The 17203-nt window shown below is 31.4% G+C and overlaps 1 protein-coding gene across 1 annotated transcript in view; it reads right to left on the bottom strand.

Moving 5' to 3' along the window:
- Positions 1 to 1994: 1994 nt before the first annotated feature.
- LOC129223351 (mitochondrial outer membrane protein SLC25A46-like) overlaps positions 1995 to 17203 on the bottom strand; it is a 33385-nt gene continuing 18176 nt past the window's right edge. The window contains exons 5-10 of the mRNA XM_054857923.1: positions 16966 to 17066; positions 14628 to 14684; positions 12474 to 12531; positions 9853 to 10074; positions 4315 to 4439; positions 1995 to 2310 (exon numbers count right to left, since the gene is read on the bottom strand). Of these exons, the coding sequence (XP_054713898.1) occupies positions 2049 to 2310; positions 4315 to 4439; positions 9853 to 10074; positions 12474 to 12531; positions 14628 to 14684; positions 16966 to 17066 (825 nt within the window). The 3' untranslated portion in view covers positions 1995 to 2048. The remainder of the gene's footprint in view (positions 2311 to 4314; positions 4440 to 9852; positions 10075 to 12473; positions 12532 to 14627; positions 14685 to 16965; positions 17067 to 17203) is intronic.

Raw genomic sequence — 17203 nt, 5'->3', positions numbered from 1 at the left:
ATTGCAAAAACGGACCATTTTTCATACAGGAGAACAAAAACTACATTTTCCCTGTTTTTGAATAAAACCCCCATTGTTCTATGTTCAAAACATTTAACGAGCTTCGAATAAATCAATACGAACAAACAGTGTGGTCATCAATAAAGTTTGTTTAGGTACCTGTTAACTAGAAAAATTAATAGAAGCTTAATATTTAAAATTAACCCTTTAACCCTTACCCTCTGGAAAAATTCGAAATGACAGGTCTGTTATATGGGTTTTGTGAGCTTTAGCACTTTTAACAAAACAAAGACGTACAAGAAAAAATAACAAAGGGTTTTGATTATGATAAACCCAAACCTTTTTAAAAATGTATAAGTATGTATACTGTCAAACTATTTCAGACTTACAACTTCATTTTTCAATAAAAGTGATTTAAAAACTCTGAGGAATTTTAGATTTTAAAAAACAGACAGAGCATAATTAAAAACATGGGCGATGAAAGACATGAATTTGAGAACGAGTTGTTTACTAGTCTCAGGGGAATTTCAGAAGGCTCATTAGTTTTCTGAAGTGATCATAGACCAGAGTTTAATTTCTAACCTTCGTCCCGCCTCAAAGACAGAAGCCCTATATATTCTTTAGTAACTATATTCAAATGCAAATATTCTAAATTCTGCCTAATATGATAAAATTCATTGCGGGGAGGGGGAGATAAATAATTTCAGAATCTAAGCTTCCCTGCTATTTATTGATTGTTTCATTTATCGTCTACTCTACAACCACTTGCGTCCTGTATCAAACTTGATTTAAACAAAAAGTTTGCTCCAAAACAGGGGATGAGAGAGAAGAGAAAAAAATATTCTATTAGAATTTTAGAAAAAGAGAAAACAATGTACAGCTAAATCTTTTGCTATGTAAAAGCAAAAGCCCACTGCAATGGTTACAAATAAATTATGACTGAGATGATACAACATGGTGGAAAATTATAAATGATGCAAAGTATAGTAATATCTCATATGTTAATGGGTAAGAGTTTTTGAAGCTTTTGTCTTAAAAATAATTTTGAGTTTTTAATAGCAATAATTCTGAACTCAATGAAAATCCCAAGTTCATATGAGGCAGTGAAAAGTAAAAGGATAAATGACAAAATTAAGAATATGGTTTAGGGCAAGAAATGGTACTAGTAGCACTAGTAGGTGTTGCTGTAGAGCATGATTTAGAAATTTTTTAAATGAAAGCCTACCTAGGTTCTGAACTTTAAACACGATTTACTCGAAAACTTTAAATAGAGGCAGTGAGAAGCAAAGGGATGTAAGTGGCAAAATTAAAAATTTGGAGATAACCAGTACAAATGGTAGGTGAACCTCTCCTCTGTCTTAGGGCAAGATATAGTTCTAGTAGTCCTGGTAGGAACTGTTATATAGCATGATTTCGAAAAACTTTTCAATGAAGGTATACATAGGACTTTATCTTTAAATGCATTTTACTCAAAACTAGAAAACGTCCCCTTCAATTCCTTTGCTTCTCACTTGCTCACATATCATAGCTAACTCAATATAGTGGCGTAGGAAAGGGAATGTTCTCTGGTGCTGCACCCCTACTTTGAAGTTCAAAATTAAATTAAAAAAAAGCTATTGTCTTCTATTAAAAAGTTTTTTTTTTTTTTGCACATTATTTAATTAATTGTGTGTATGTAAGACTGTCTTTGTAAAACAAAAATAAAAACCTGATAGGTCGAAATTCAATTTTTAAGTATCAGAGCTGGCTATTTTTAGTTTGGATATCCCCCTTAAAGAATTTTTTGCAATGCCTCAGACTCATTAGCTAAGTCTGTATGACGATTTTCCTAACTGAGTTACTTTAAAATTTCAATGGTGGAAAATTTGAACTCAATAAAAATGTAGTTAACAAGCATAAAAAAAATGTTAAAAGCAAGTTCAAGCTGTTAAATGAAGCATTGAGCTGAGATGAACATAACAAACATCCGGAAAGAATAATTAATAATTCTAAGAACTTTTTATTGATCTTCATATTTATAAATAAACTATGTACAAGAATCATAAAGTTTATACACTTGGTTTTTTATTTGCAGGTCTTATAAGTGACTCAATTTCATGAAGAGTAACTTTAGCTAGCTTCAAAAGAAGAGCTTGTAACGTATATTCAAAAATTAATGCCCCAAAGCCTTTGTAGAGTCCAGCAGCTCCTTCTTCTGCGACAATAGTATGGAAGCAATCAGTAAAACCTTCATATTTTGATATAACAGGCAAGACAGATGTACCAGAATCAAGATTGTCAATAATAGTTCTAGTTCCTTGGAGGTATAATCTAAGGAATACAAATTTGAGAAAAACTAATAACAACTATACATTATGCAAAGTTTTATCATGTCAAATAGTTTAAGACTTGTATTTCTGAAACAAATGCTATTTCTTGCAGCATATAAATATTAAATACACTGCTTTTAAAACAATATTTAATACTTGGGGAGTCGGCAGCATTAAAAAAATATATTTAGATACATAAACCAAATTTTATATACATTCTTTCTATGCTTTATTAATAAACTTAGGCATCAAGTTTAAATAATTTTACATGTGAACAGTAAAACAAAAACCAAATGTGTTTCATGCAAAACAATAGTAAAGATTTACTAATCTAAATAAAAATAAAAATTTGTCCATTTTTTTTATAAAAATGTATAAGAGCATTTGAAGTAAAAAAAAATAATAATAAAAAATTCCCTATGAAGCAAGTAATTGCTTGAAATTCTTAAAACTATATAAGTTTATAACTAACTCTCTTTATTGTTGAAATTCATCACAAGCTTCTCAAACAAATTTTGTTCACTATCAGGATATTGAATGGGTATTTAATAGGCTATAAGAGGAAAAACCCTGAGAAAAAAAATGTCTACGAAGAAGAGTTTTACTATAGTTATCAAAAAATAGACAAAAATCTTTGCTCATTGATGAGACAAAATATGTAAAAAAAAATATGCAAAACACACACATGAAGACACATTTGAAGATTTTACTTGCATTTCTAATTTAATTTGACTGGTTGAAAACTCTAGCTTGCATTTTAATACTACCAAAGTAATAAAGTTTTGAAAAATAAAATGAATGTAGCAAAATTTATCATCATAATGCAAGAATTGTTGCATTGGATCACAAGCTACTTTTTGTTTCATCATAAGATTCATTTTATCTAATGTACAACAGTAATTGCATCCATGGAAGAAAAAAATTAAAATTTGAGATTTCTGACATATGGTCTTATTGCAATACTTGAGTATTGATCATTTGAAAAATCTGCTGCTATTTTATTTTCAAAATCAATTAAAAGAATCTAGATGATTAAAGTTTCAAAACGACTCAATCTCTTCTAGTTTAGCTAGAGGTTTGGAACAAATGCCAATTTATGGAATTTTTGATGAACTTTCCGGTGATATGCAAGAATTCTAAGTCATGGAAGGTTTTTTTTAACAGTAAATTCAAATTTCTTAATATATACATCTTAGAAACCCAAAAATTTAGTAATCTTAGAGGTATTGCAACCCTATAAAAATGTATGACTAACATAAGATTCATAATGTGTGTTGCAGAAAATTAAAAGCAATCAATCCAAGAAAAACGAGCTGATGTGTGCATCACATGACTTCCTTTTACACCAATTTAATGCTATTTCCCTATTATTGCAATTTTAATGGGATTCTCTCTCTAACTCTTTAAATATCACTAGCAATGGCCACATTGAAAGCAGATTAAAAAAAAAAAAAAAAAATCGCCAAATTTTTCGCCAAGTTGGCGACAAAACTTGGCAACCAAAAGACTGGCGATATATCGCCAAGTGACCGCCAAATTATAACACCACTTGAGTTTGCATCGAAATTAACAATGATTTCCCCCCAAAAAGGTGCAAAAGACCCCTTTAGAAACACCCGAATGCAACCAAAATAGGAGGTGCACAACTAGACCCCACTACGAGTCTATGTACCAAATTTCAACTTTCTAGGACATACCATTTTTGAGTTATGCGAGATACATACGCACATACGCACATATGCACATACATACAGACGTCACGAGAAAAGTCGTTGTAATTACCTCGGTGATGGTCAAAATGGATATTTCGCGTGTCTATACATTCTTAGGCACTTTTCCGCATGTGGTCGAATCGAAAAAAAAAAACTCAACATTCATTTGGGGGTGAGCAAAATGGAAATTAAGGGCGATTTTTGAGTGAAAATTTTTTCGCGAATACAATACTTCCTTTTTTGTAAAAGGAAGTAAAAAGTAAGAAAAAGCAAAAAGTAAATACATTCATTACCTATGTAGAATGGTTTCTGCAGGATAGAAAATGACACTAGAAACAACTGCACCAAAATGAATTGTTGACAAATTTTCTAAATAATTTGCAGCATAACTGTCGTCAATTTGGTGGCCATAAGGGATCTGCACAAATAAATAAATAAAAAAGAAATAATTAATTTACAAATAAATAGCAGTCTAAAACCAAGCAGAATAATGCAAAATGAATAACGTTTTTTACAGCACTAATAATTTCAGGCTACGCGCTATGAAATTTTCCTGTGATGATGAAATGTTAGGATGACTAAGCTATAGTGCACAAACAAGAAACATCACACATAAGATAAAAGGTACTTTTGATGATGGAAACACTTCTCTAATAATAATTACAGGGCCGCCCCAAACTTAAATTTCGAGAAAAAGAGTTTTCAATTAGCCAAATGAAATTCTGAATTTTACTGAGTGATAAAATATGAACATGCAATAATATCTACATTGATTGCCCTTTGTTTGAAAAAAAAAAATATTTTACAAATTTGCTTAACAGTCAGACAGAATTTTTCTAATAACAAAATCCATGACCTCACACTGGGGAGCCCCTGAATGATTACATTGTGTCTAATCTTTATATTTACTAATAATAAAGCTAAAAATCTGTCTAGATCTCTGTGACGCGCATAGTACCTAGACTACTCAGCCAATTTTCATGAAATTTGGTACAAAATTAGTTTGTAGCATGGAGATGTGCACCTCGAAGCGATTTTTTAAAAATTCGATTTTGTCCTTTTTATATTCCAATTATAAGAAAATTTTACCAAGCAAATTATCACAACGTGGACGAATAAATTATGAAATTATCATAACGTGGAACCGTAACATGGGCAAGCAAATGAATACAGCAAATTGGCAAGAAATTCATCATCCATTATTTGTAAATATACAGGCGAACCAAACGACCTATTAATTTTCTACTACGGGCAAAGCCGTGCGGGTACCACTAGTTTTACAATATTATTGTTCTCATGTCTAAGGAGTATCTCACTGAAATAAAGCCCCCTTTATTGAATGTTGTGCCTGGACACCAAAGATGTCAATAAGAATGCAACAGCTATTTACTGAGAGTCTATAAACAAGTAACAAAAACATATTGACAAGAGCCAACTCAGTTCTTGGGCTTTCTTAACAGTAAAGTTAAATTAATGGGTGAAAATGGAAGGCAAGAAAGTGTCCTGCCAAAACATTTTACTATTACAGTGAAACCTGTGTAAGTTGACCACTTGCGGTGCAGTACTTTGGTGGTCAACTTAGACAGGTAGTCAACTTATAAAGGGGGTAATGATTTTTTTTTTGTTATTTCTAGCACCATGTATTCATTTTTTGACTATTTGACACTTACTCTTTCCGTTCAACTCACTTTCATTGCTTAACATAACTTTGAAACAATAATTTAAAATGTTATTCAAATATTTTTAGAGGTTATTTTCTCAGAACGACATATAATGTGTCATGTAAATTTAAAATTTCAGTAAATTGATCAAAAAAAAAAAAAAAACATTGTTTATAAAAAGTTATTTGATATTAATAGTTCCTAAAAATTCATAGCTAATCAAAAATAACAAATTTTTTACTTATTTTTTTTTCTCATATACATTTAATACATTTATAACCATGATGATCTACTTTTCAGCAAAATAACTCCTTATTGAAAGTTGGCGCACTTATTAGACACTAGTTTTGGAAATTCCATACGTGTCAGCTAATTTTCTCTGGATTTTTCCCTTTTCAATTAATTTTAATAATTCATACTTTCTCAAGTTCAACTAACTTTCTTTTTGAAGTCATTTTATGTAAAACTATAACACAAAGAACAACAAGCTGGACTCTCATAGTTATAAAAGGCAGTTGAAAACAAAAATGTCCTATTTCTCAATCCCTTGCACCAGAAATACTGCAATGCAAGTAACTTTTACTCTAGCACAATTCCAGTGTTGCCACAAAATATTGCAATTGGAAAAAAATACTTTGAACTTTTCTACTGACACATGTTTTCATTGAACAGAGTACAAAAGGTAATCTCAAATAGAACAACAAAAGAAAAACAAGTTTGGAGAATAAAAGGGTTCTTAGTAGTTTTCCAATGTGGTTGAACTTATAAGGAGGCTTAGTTATGCTGCTGTTTTATTTAGTTGGTAAAATGCTGGTCTGGCATCAAAAATTTTCTTGGAAAGCTATTAAAAAAATAAAATAATAAAATAAAATAATTTGTTAAAAAATAAACCAAGTGGTCAACTTACAAAGGTTTTCTTTACAATACTCCAAACCAAATTTGGGGTACATTAGTGGTCAAGATAGACAGGTGGTCAAGTTACAGAGGTTTTCCTTCATTATACAAGATAGGACTAATTCTGTTCCCGACAAAAGCGGTCAACATAGACAGGTGGTTAACTTACAAAGGTGGTCAACTTTACAGGTTTTACTATACTATCAAAAGCCAATGAATTCATTACAATTGTATAAAATTTGGGACATGTGATAGGCATACAATTTGAGTTGAAGGAAGCAAACTGTCGAGGCAGCTTAGGCCAGCAACAGGTTGATGCGCTTGTAAAGAAGAAGATAGGCAAACAATTTATAAGTCCTGGAGGGCAGTAGCATAAATTTTATTCAAGGCCTTATTAATGACAGCCTTCCTTTTCCTCACTGACTGAATTGGCACGTACATGACGCTTGAGGCTATCCAACATATTTTCTTGTGGTTTGAGAACAGTGGAAGTGATATTTTATGAAGTACACCATATTATTTAATTAACACTCCTATGAGCATGGGCGGATTTATGGGGGGGGGGCAGAGGGGGGCAATGCCCCCCCAGTTTTGGGAGGACTTTATATAGAAACAACACATCTTCCAAAAAAATTTTAAAAAGTCATTTTTTTTTCTTTTTTGACTAGTTCAGAAGGGAGAATTTTTATATTTGGATTTATTGGAGGGGGGCATAGGGGCAGTGCCCCCCAGTTTTGGGAGGACTTAAAATAGTAAGAACACATCTTCCAAAATCTTAAAGCAAAAAAATCCTTATTTTTTTCTTTTTTGAATAGTTCAATGAAAATGAAGAGAATAGCGAATGTCCTTTTCTGATTGGAGAAAAGAAAAAAAAACATTAAATACAAACAGTACAGTTGTCACTGGGGTGCTATATATATGCCTATGTTCACTATTTTGGACTGAAAACCATTTGGGCAAGTATATAAATGATAACATAGGGTAAACGAGCTATGTATTCAGCTGCAACACTTATAATAATTGACAAGTATTAAATTAGAACCTAAAACAAAGAGAACCTACCTCCCCCATTTGCGCTAACAGAACAATCTACTCGTTATGATTTGTTTTCTTTCTCAGAATGTTTATTTTCAATTTGCGTGACTTCAAAAACATTTTGTATTCTCTTACAGACAAAAGATTTTGAAGAACCTTCTGGAATTTACACGTTCACAGATTGGTAAAATTGTAAAAACCCTTTAACCGTAAAAACTGACGAATTTTTGTAAAAATTACAAAAATCTGCAGGTAAGAGTGAATTACATATAGGGCCGGATTTGCCTATAAGATAAACAAGCTATAGCTTCGGGCTACTGCTTTGAACTGGGTCCGTAACTCGCAGAAATATTGCATTATTTGTTCCTTAAAAAATGAAAAGTGCTTGAAAAAACTAATTTCATTTTCAAGGGCTTGAAAACCTTGAATATTTGGAAATGTGTGGTTACAAACATGAAATTTTAAAATTTCTAACAAATGGTAGGAGGCGGAATGCCAAAACATGTCAAATTCAGATCCTTGCTACATCCTGCATCAAAAGTGTAAAAATCATGGTGCTTACGTTTTTAACATATTACTTGAAATATTTTTGTGACTCACATGTTTCATATCTTGCTATTTATTTAATCCCAAATGCAGTATTTTGGAAATTCTTTTGTATTGATTGCTTTTATCTTGCTTCTACTGCATATTGTTAATCTGTTTAGCCAGGAAAAAATGATACACTACCTCTATTCCTTTTCGTTTTCTGCACTGCTTATAATTAAAAAGAAGGTTGTTGTAATGAGAGAATTCTATAGTTTATTTTTCCTTTTAAACTTAAAGTAGCTTTTTTTTTTGTTTTTTTTTACAAAGTTTGAATAATAATGTACAATTGTATAATCTAGAACTCAATTTCAGAGACTGGAAAGTGCAAATGAGGTGCCTTAAATAATAAATGTTCTAAAATCCTTGTAAAGAATTTGCTCTCTTGTGCCAAAACACCCAATCTAACCAACCAAACCTTGAAAATAATTAGACAAGTCTTTGAAACTCCTAAGCAAAGTGTGCTTCAATTTTATTTCTTATCATCAAGTGTATAAATTATGAATTTTTCTAATAAGTAGTATGCTACTCTCATGTTACATATTTTCTAAATCTGTATAGCATTTCTTTTAAAGTATTAACTTACATCACAAAGCACATTTAAATCATAAAACTTAAAACAAAAAAAAAAATCTTTTTCTTTTTTCCCCCGAGATTTTTGTCTATCCAATTAACTCTTTTAAGGCTTCGAAATGCAGAATTTTATATCCATTTTAGAAAATTTCCTTTGGGGGACAAACCCCCGGACCCCCTACATTAGGGAATATTCTATGTCCTACTTAAAAGGGAGCCTTGCGTCACTCTCTTGATACCAGTCACCTCTCTTAAGGTCAATTCAAATAGGACAGCATGAAAACAACACAAAAAAAGTAAAGCATGGCCTTATGCATCACAGGAAAACAGACCAAAACATCGGGTGGGGGGGGGGGTAATTTAAAATGTAGCTAAAAAAAAAAATCCTGCCCCCCCCAGGAACTCAGTCCTAAATCCGCCTATGCCTATGAGCAGACTAAATAATATTAAAGGCATTGTCATACTGTAAGATCCAGCTTGGATGCTCAATCCATTTGAAAGTGGCAGGAGCTACAAATCGCACTTTTTTGTGAATTTGCAGTCAAATCTGTTATTAATACAAGGTGGTGATCAATATATCAGTCTCCAGTGAAGATCAGTAGCTCTCTTGAAGTTATCTATCCCCTAGCTCAGGCGTTGGCAAGTACTTTTGATTAAAAGCTTGTTATTGCATTATATAGGAGCTGGATGAGGCAAGTGCAAGATATTGTAATTGAATCACCCAGATGTCAAAACAATAAATTCCTAATACCAGCTTTTTTGATTTTATAGTTTAATATAAATTCAAGACAGACATTTACATTTAAGGATGAAATAAAGTATATGATAATCGTTTACTGGATAAAGATTTTTGATTTAGAAATAACTAAAGAACATAAAAAGTTAAATGCCCAATCCTACTAATTCTAATTACCCAAAACTGATAGTTTCAGAAAAACTTGGGATAGGATCCCACGATTTATGGTAATTAATACAAGTACATTAAAAGCAAAACAAAGGCACATTTCAAAAATTTACTATTTCAACTGTATGTAACTAAGAAAACAAATAAAAATGTAAAGATTTATTACAAGAAATTCAAACCTTTTCTCGAAGATTACGCTTTTTGATAGAAATAAGCCATCTTAAAACAGATTGAACTAGAGAAGATAAGACATAAATCGAAAGACCATGGCATGCAGCAGGAAAAATGAGTTGCCACATAGGAAGTAATCGAGAGGATTGCGGGGTACCCCACTTGAAAATGCGGCAGATTCCTTCTTTTAAAATGTCAAGTACACCCGGCTTTTCACTTGCTATATCACTCTGAAAAATAAGTGTTTCAGAAATATAAGCTGAAATTTTACATGTAAATAACTTGAGAACAACAAACTTTGTTGTAATTTTTAGAGAATAAGAGCAAAAAAAAAAGTAAAAATCATATTAGGAAATTCTCTATTAATTTGTGTAACACTAGCAGTATCTGCACAGTGATGCCCCTGCTAAAAATTTAATGAAAGTCCGTTGAATAAAAAAAATTGACGCCCCCTCCCCCTCTGATGTGAAATGATCATTTTTCTTTGTACAAAATGCGTACACGCTTTTTTCAAAAAAAAAAAAAAACTATTAAAGTTTCTTTGGAATTTAAAACCTTTCCTCAAATCATTAAATTAGATCTACAGTTGCTTCAAAACTCCATTTAGCGAGTGAAGCGGGTTTTACTGTAATTCAAAATATTTTGCCAAATAAACAAAAAAAGACATCAAATAATATCTTTCAAATGTAAAAATAGTTCCGCAACTCTATTGTTTATGGCCAAACTTGCCCAGCAACCACGCTATCATAATCCATCCATCTAAGGGGGGAAAAAAATCCAGTGGAACATTCAAAAATCATCGTCAGAAAAAAAAAAGTGTCGTACATTTCACTCGGATAAAATCAAATCAAAAGTTTCTTTTTTTTCAAAACAAGTTGCCAAAACAATGAATTACATTTACAGTTGCTTTAAAACAATAATTCTAGATTGAACTGCTCAGCTCCTAACGCGCCAAGCGACCATGAACCCAGCCCTTTTGGAAGTTAAGCGGATGTTTTTTCTTTGGCAATAATAAATGTTTCGCCAAACAAACAAAAAAGTATAAAATCACATTAACAGTAGCTTACAAATCTTTATATATATTAAGAGCCGCGTTGCCTGGCTTTACATGGTCTACCTTGAGAATAAAAATTATGTCAAGTGACACATGTTCAACAATCAAACTTAAATAACATTAAAAAAAAAAACACCATGCAAAATTACCCTTCCAAACAATGACGACAGATAATAAAATACTTTTAAGAAATTAAAATGCAAAAGATGAATTTAAAAAGCGTAACCATGAAAACACAAAATAAAATAAGTTTAAGAATTGAAATGAGAAAGAAAATGATTAACAATTTGAATAGACATGAGATTTTTTAAAACTGATTTAAAAACACGTGCAACTTTTTTCCTTTGAAGATAGAAGCTAAGTTTCTCGACCATGGGTCGAAGGGGTCTGGAGTAAAAAATGTCGCTTTTTCCAATGGTGTCAAAAAGAAAACTGTGGGACAATTCCTTCACTTTTTATTGATAGATTTAATGAAGAAAGTAGTGCCTAAATTTCAGCTAAGCCTAAAAAAGTTTGAGTCAAAAACAAATTACTCCCGCTGTAATTAAATTAGAGCATTGAAACAAAGTGTTTAGAATGCAGAAAATTCTGCCCTTTTCAACGATATATATTGTTAATATGTGCATGTAATTTTTCACTCTCATATTCGGGAATTTGAGAAATTTGGGCCTAAATTAGAATAAAAAAAGAACTATTTATCGGATTCTTCGAATTATAGCCTATGTCACTCAGTAAGAAAGCACCTTTCATATAGTGAAGGAATTTTTCAAATAGGTGCAGTGGTTCCGGAGATTACCTCGAACATATAAACAAATAAAAATCAGCAATCTCACTTTATAATATTAGTATAGATTAAAATGAATTATTATTATAATATAATATAAATACACACACACAAACATATATATATATATATATATATATTAGTTATTAACCAATAATTTGAAATTGTACTAAGTTAGGTAGAACTGTATGCAATATACCAACAGCCCATTTATGACACCCAGAGACTGCTATTTCATCCTTGTTATGGAGTCATCAGCTTGGAAAGGTCAATAACCAAGCTGCAAGCAGCTGTTATCTCATTGAAGCCGAGAGTGTCAATAAACTGTAAGGTTACTAGGTAGTTTTGGCAACAGAATTTTTGATGTTTAAAGGGCCTTGATTTTAGTTTTTATACTTATATCTGAAGCAGTCTTCAGCAAATAAAAATTGAATTGAACAGCAAAGCTGTTTATTTGTGGGATAAGACAGACACCAAGGAAAAATACATATTCAATAAGGAGTTTAATAGCAAATTTACGAGAATTTAATCCATTAATGTTTGGGAGGTTACAATGAAAAGTCGAAGCAGGCACTCGTGGTGAACTGAATTCACAAACGAAAAAAGGCAAGCCAAGAGACTGATGTGCTTAAAAGTTGGTTGAATATTTGGGTTTAAGATATACAGAAAAAGTTTGCATGCTTTATCAAAAAAAAAAAAAAGAAGTTATTCAGACTGTTTCACTTTATACACACATATTAAAAATTTAAAAAATGGCAAAATTTTCTTAATAAAACCAAATTATATTTTACTTGTACAGTTTCCACAAGACTTGAACAGTAAAATGGAGTTAAAATTCCAAAAGTAATGCTGAAATTAAATATGAAAGGATATTATTAATAAATATTCAAAACATACAGTAAAAAAAATTTCTTCAGGGTTTTTCCACAAATGATGTCACGCTTTGAGCAGGGGTGGGAGGTTTGCAAAATTGTGACAAGGAGGACGGAGTGTATAAGACGCAGCGTGACATCACTCATTTTGATTGGAAAAAACTTTTTTTTATAACAATATGTTTATTTCATATTTATAGCAAGACATGTGACAACAGGAGAAAGTAAAGTGAAGCATGACACTTTGTGACAGAGAGAGAGGAGAGGAGGATCAAGAATGCAGAAAAAAAGTGAGACATCATTATTAAACAGCCCGTCACAAAAAATAATGCAAATCAAGTGTCGGAGTTTTTATTTGCAAAACAAAATAATCATTTGCAAGACAAATAAAAAGTAGAACTAGCAATTTTTAAGAATGGTTTAGAAATAAACAGGCAATGAAATTAAAAAATTGTAAACGTTGTATACAAAGTACTTTTAAATGTTCGGGATGATTTTGGTGGGGAACGTAATGAAAGAATACGTTTTGTCCCTTCTGGCCTGTATTGTTGCTACTTTATTTACTATTAAACAAAACTCAATCAATACAGGGTTTTAAATTTTGGCATCAGTATGCAGCAAAGAACTGAATCTGGCACTCTTTCAACTGATTTTCACCCATCTATGGCTTTAGGCCACTGAAAATATAAAATGTCCAAAATTCCTATGAACACTACACAAAAATACATTGGTTACAATCATCTCAAGATCATTGATTAAGAAATTTTCTTTGTACATTTTCTAAGGAGCTGTCCATAAAAGATGTCACACTTTTCTTGGACCCTACTCCCAGGGGCGTGCACAAGGGGGGTGGGGGGTGGGAGAGAGTACACTAGTTGGTTTGGGCCTGAAGGGGGCCCAATATTTTAAAAACTATGCTTGAAATATAGGTACAAACAATATGGAGGATGCCTAGAAAAGTTATTTGTGACAGGTCCCAACATTTCTGCGCACGCCTCAGCTTCTTCCTCTTGTCACAATGTGGCACACTTCAGCTGACCCTCTGCCCAAGTCACACATCACATTATATTTGATAAATATATTTTTAGTTATATATATTTTTTAATTTTAGCCAAAAGTGCAGGGTTACACAGACATCTTGCAACCCCTTCTTTCCATTTGTCACTAACTGTTACAATTTCAGGAATACTCCTCCCCTTCAAAGGGTAACATCATTTGTGGATGACCCTTCATTGAAAAATTTTGATTTAAATTGAACTAATATTGAAAACGTTTCGTCCAGACTTCGAAAATGATCTTTGATTGCTCTGAGGCAAAAACTTCCTGTTCAGAATACAAAAAGATTGTGCATTTCAACAAATACATGGTGCATCCCTAAGGAAAGGAAATATTTTATGCATTTAAAATCCTTTGACTATATCGATACAAATGTTGATCTTCTCCAAAGTACTGATCATGAACCTCTGCATACTTTGAAGTGGTTACCAGTTGTAGTTTTTGAGTACATCATCAGCAAAAATGCACTCTGTGTTATCTTTGAATACAAACTTATTTAGGAGGACATTAAAAATGAAAATACAGTAAAACCTGTAAAGTTGACCACTCTTGTAAGTTGACCACTATTCTCAGGCACAGAATTAGATCTATAATGTATAATTCTTCCTCTATAAGTTGACCACCAAAATAGTGCACCTCAAGTGGTTAACTTACACAGGTTTCACTGTATTAAATACATGAAAAAGTGAGCATTAAAACATTCTGACTAACTTTTAATAGTTTGGAAGGGAAAAAAATTACTAAGTATTCTAAATTAAAAATGAAAACAAATACTAATACTAATACAAAATTATTTGATGAAGCTAGTTTTTTCTAGTTTAATTTTTAAAAACCAAACTAGAAACAGATGATATAACTCATCTAACTACCTAAAAAATGTCTTAGATTTAATATTTTTCCCTCAGAGACAACAGGTAAAAGAATAAAAATATGCTGATATTCTTCATACAACCATCCTTTATTAAAATGCACAAAACAATGTGCTGTATACTAAATGATATTGTCAACCATACTAACAATTTAAGTAGAGCATGCTGAGCCAAATGCTTAAGTGAACTATTAGCAGACACCTCTCTGAAAAAAGAGAATTAGTAATTAAGTAACATCAGTAAGGAAAGAGAAACATATAAAAAAGTTTAATCATAACTTATGCAAAATTTTCTTTCAAACACAACATAGACAAAAAACTTACAAGTTTCATTTTCAGCAATCTATCATTTTTTAAACATGGCATTTGAAAATCATATTAAACAAATTTCTTTTGTACTAATACTTAAGAACAAAAAGTACCAAGATCAGTGATAAGAGATAAGATCAACTATTTCTTATTTTAAGAATTTTGGACAAAAGAAACTCATTGTCACCAACAAGGATTAGGCTAAAAGCTTGTCCTGGCTTCTTATTTGAAAAAAAATATTTAAGGACTGAGGTAAATGCTTAGTAATATTTAACTTGTGCAACGCTAGTGTCATGTGATGTTCTGAAGGCTAAAGAAAAAATCCCAACAGAAAATAAATACTCTCAATAAAAAACAGCTTTTTAAAAAATAAATTTTCAAAGTCTTGTGGATATTCTGGCCCACGTAGAAAGAAATGAGAATTCAAGAAGCATTACTAAACGTCAAAGATTAATGCAAACTACGTAGTTCGTAGTTCTAAGCAGCTATTTCCATGATGTTGAATTCGATATTTATCAATTCTTGATAAAACTAAATAATAATTGTGGCCTGACAAGAACAACAATTAATGCTAGAAAATTCAATATGACATTACAAATTATTATCGAAAGAAGATGATACTTCTTTGCCTTGCTTGGCTAGCGCTTATTTTTTTTCCATTTGTAGCTGAGTTATTTCTCTCGAATTCCCTAATCGGTTCATTTAAAAATTTTCTGTTTCGATTTTTCTAATTTCTGAGTTACGATTTAATTGTGTCATGTTATGCAAATCATCAACAAAATTCTCACGAATATATGGTGGTAGTTTTCTTTTCAGTTGATTGACCATTATTTCTTTTCACTTATCGAATTCTGTAATCTTACTACCATTTTATTCCACTCATGATAAAAATTAAAAATGGTTTAACTAAAAACGCGAAATCTCGCCAAGGCTACTTTGCTCGCACAATACCAAAATTATAACCCTAAACAAATTTGGCGAAACCTTTCAGCTGAGAATAAAAGGAATAAAGTAAATTCTTTCTAGGTTAAACATTTTTCATTTTGTTCTACGATAATAAATCCAAGAAAATATTTTGCATACTGTCCATTCCAAATAAATGCTGCTGTAAAATATGATTAGTTAAATTAATTTAAGATTAAAAAAAAGCTCATATTCTTACAAATTCATACAATAAAAAATTTTACCTGGTATAACGTTATCCAATTTTGTTAATCCAGAGTTTTCTTGTTTACGCGTCCACCATTTAATACTTTTTTGAAAGAAATAAGGAAAACTAACATTATTTTGAGAAGCTCGAGAATACTCTTAGGGGACGAATTAATTTCTGTAGCTGAAAGCAAACTAAGACACATCGATTGCGTTAATAAATACTCAGAACAAACTGCCTGTGTTTACGTCAACAGACACACATGGAACTAAAACGTGGCAATGTTTTAGTTCATTCGGCAGTTTTGTAAATCACCGCAAGGTAGCGTATTCGAGCGCTGGAGTTCCGAATTGCATTTTCATACTGTTTTACAATAAAGTTCCTTAAATAATCAAGTAATTAATATTTTCATAGAACAATCTACTTTTAATGATACTTTATCCTCTTTGACTAAACATTAAATAAAGCTATTTTAAAGTGTATATAAAATTCAATATAAAAACAAGCTGATGTGTGCATCACATAACTTCCTTTTACGCCAATTTAATGATAATAGTGCTTTGGAATCAGCAAAGAAACTTAAATATTTTTACCCCAAGTTTGTTGCGAACTGAAGCAAAAAAAACTTTTATACAGATTAATTTTCCCAATATTGGACATTTTAATGTGATTCAATGGTTAACTCTCTAAATATCACCAATAGAGGCCAAAATGAAACCAGATTTAAAAAAAAAGCCAGATTTTTTGCCAAGTTGGCGAAAAACTTGGCGACCAAAAGCTTGGCGATATATCGCACATGATTAATATAAGCGGCGGTCACTATATGTCCTAAAAAAATCAGCATTTGTGACATGTTCTAATGTCCCCATGCCAACGCCTCAATTATTTACTTTTTCTTCTCAACCTAATTAAAGTAATTTTATATCACTCCTTTGCATTTTTTTGTTTTTACAAGTATTGTTTCTGCTATTTAGTTTATTAATAAGTAAGGACTGATGGGGATAAGAATTGGATATCATTTAGCTTACCTTGGAAATGGAGTTAGTTCTGCTATAAAAGTTTCAAGGGCAACAGAACAGCCAGTGAGAATGAAAATTCCACTTGATCCCTTCCACAAACATTTCAAACCCTTTAATAAACAAAATATTACTAATTGAAGAATAAAAAATGATTGTTTTAATAAAAATAACTTAATAAATAAAAAATATTCATTGGGCCATTTTTTTTTTTTCTGAAATTCATTTTTGGATAGCTCGCAAAAGCTGC

This window comes from Uloborus diversus, chromosome 1 (assembly GCF_026930045.1).
Source record: "Uloborus diversus isolate 005 chromosome 1, Udiv.v.3.1, whole genome shotgun sequence".
Taxonomy (NCBI): domain Eukaryota; kingdom Metazoa; phylum Arthropoda; class Arachnida; order Araneae; family Uloboridae; genus Uloborus; species Uloborus diversus.
This window is presented reverse-complemented; position numbering and strand designations above follow the sequence as displayed.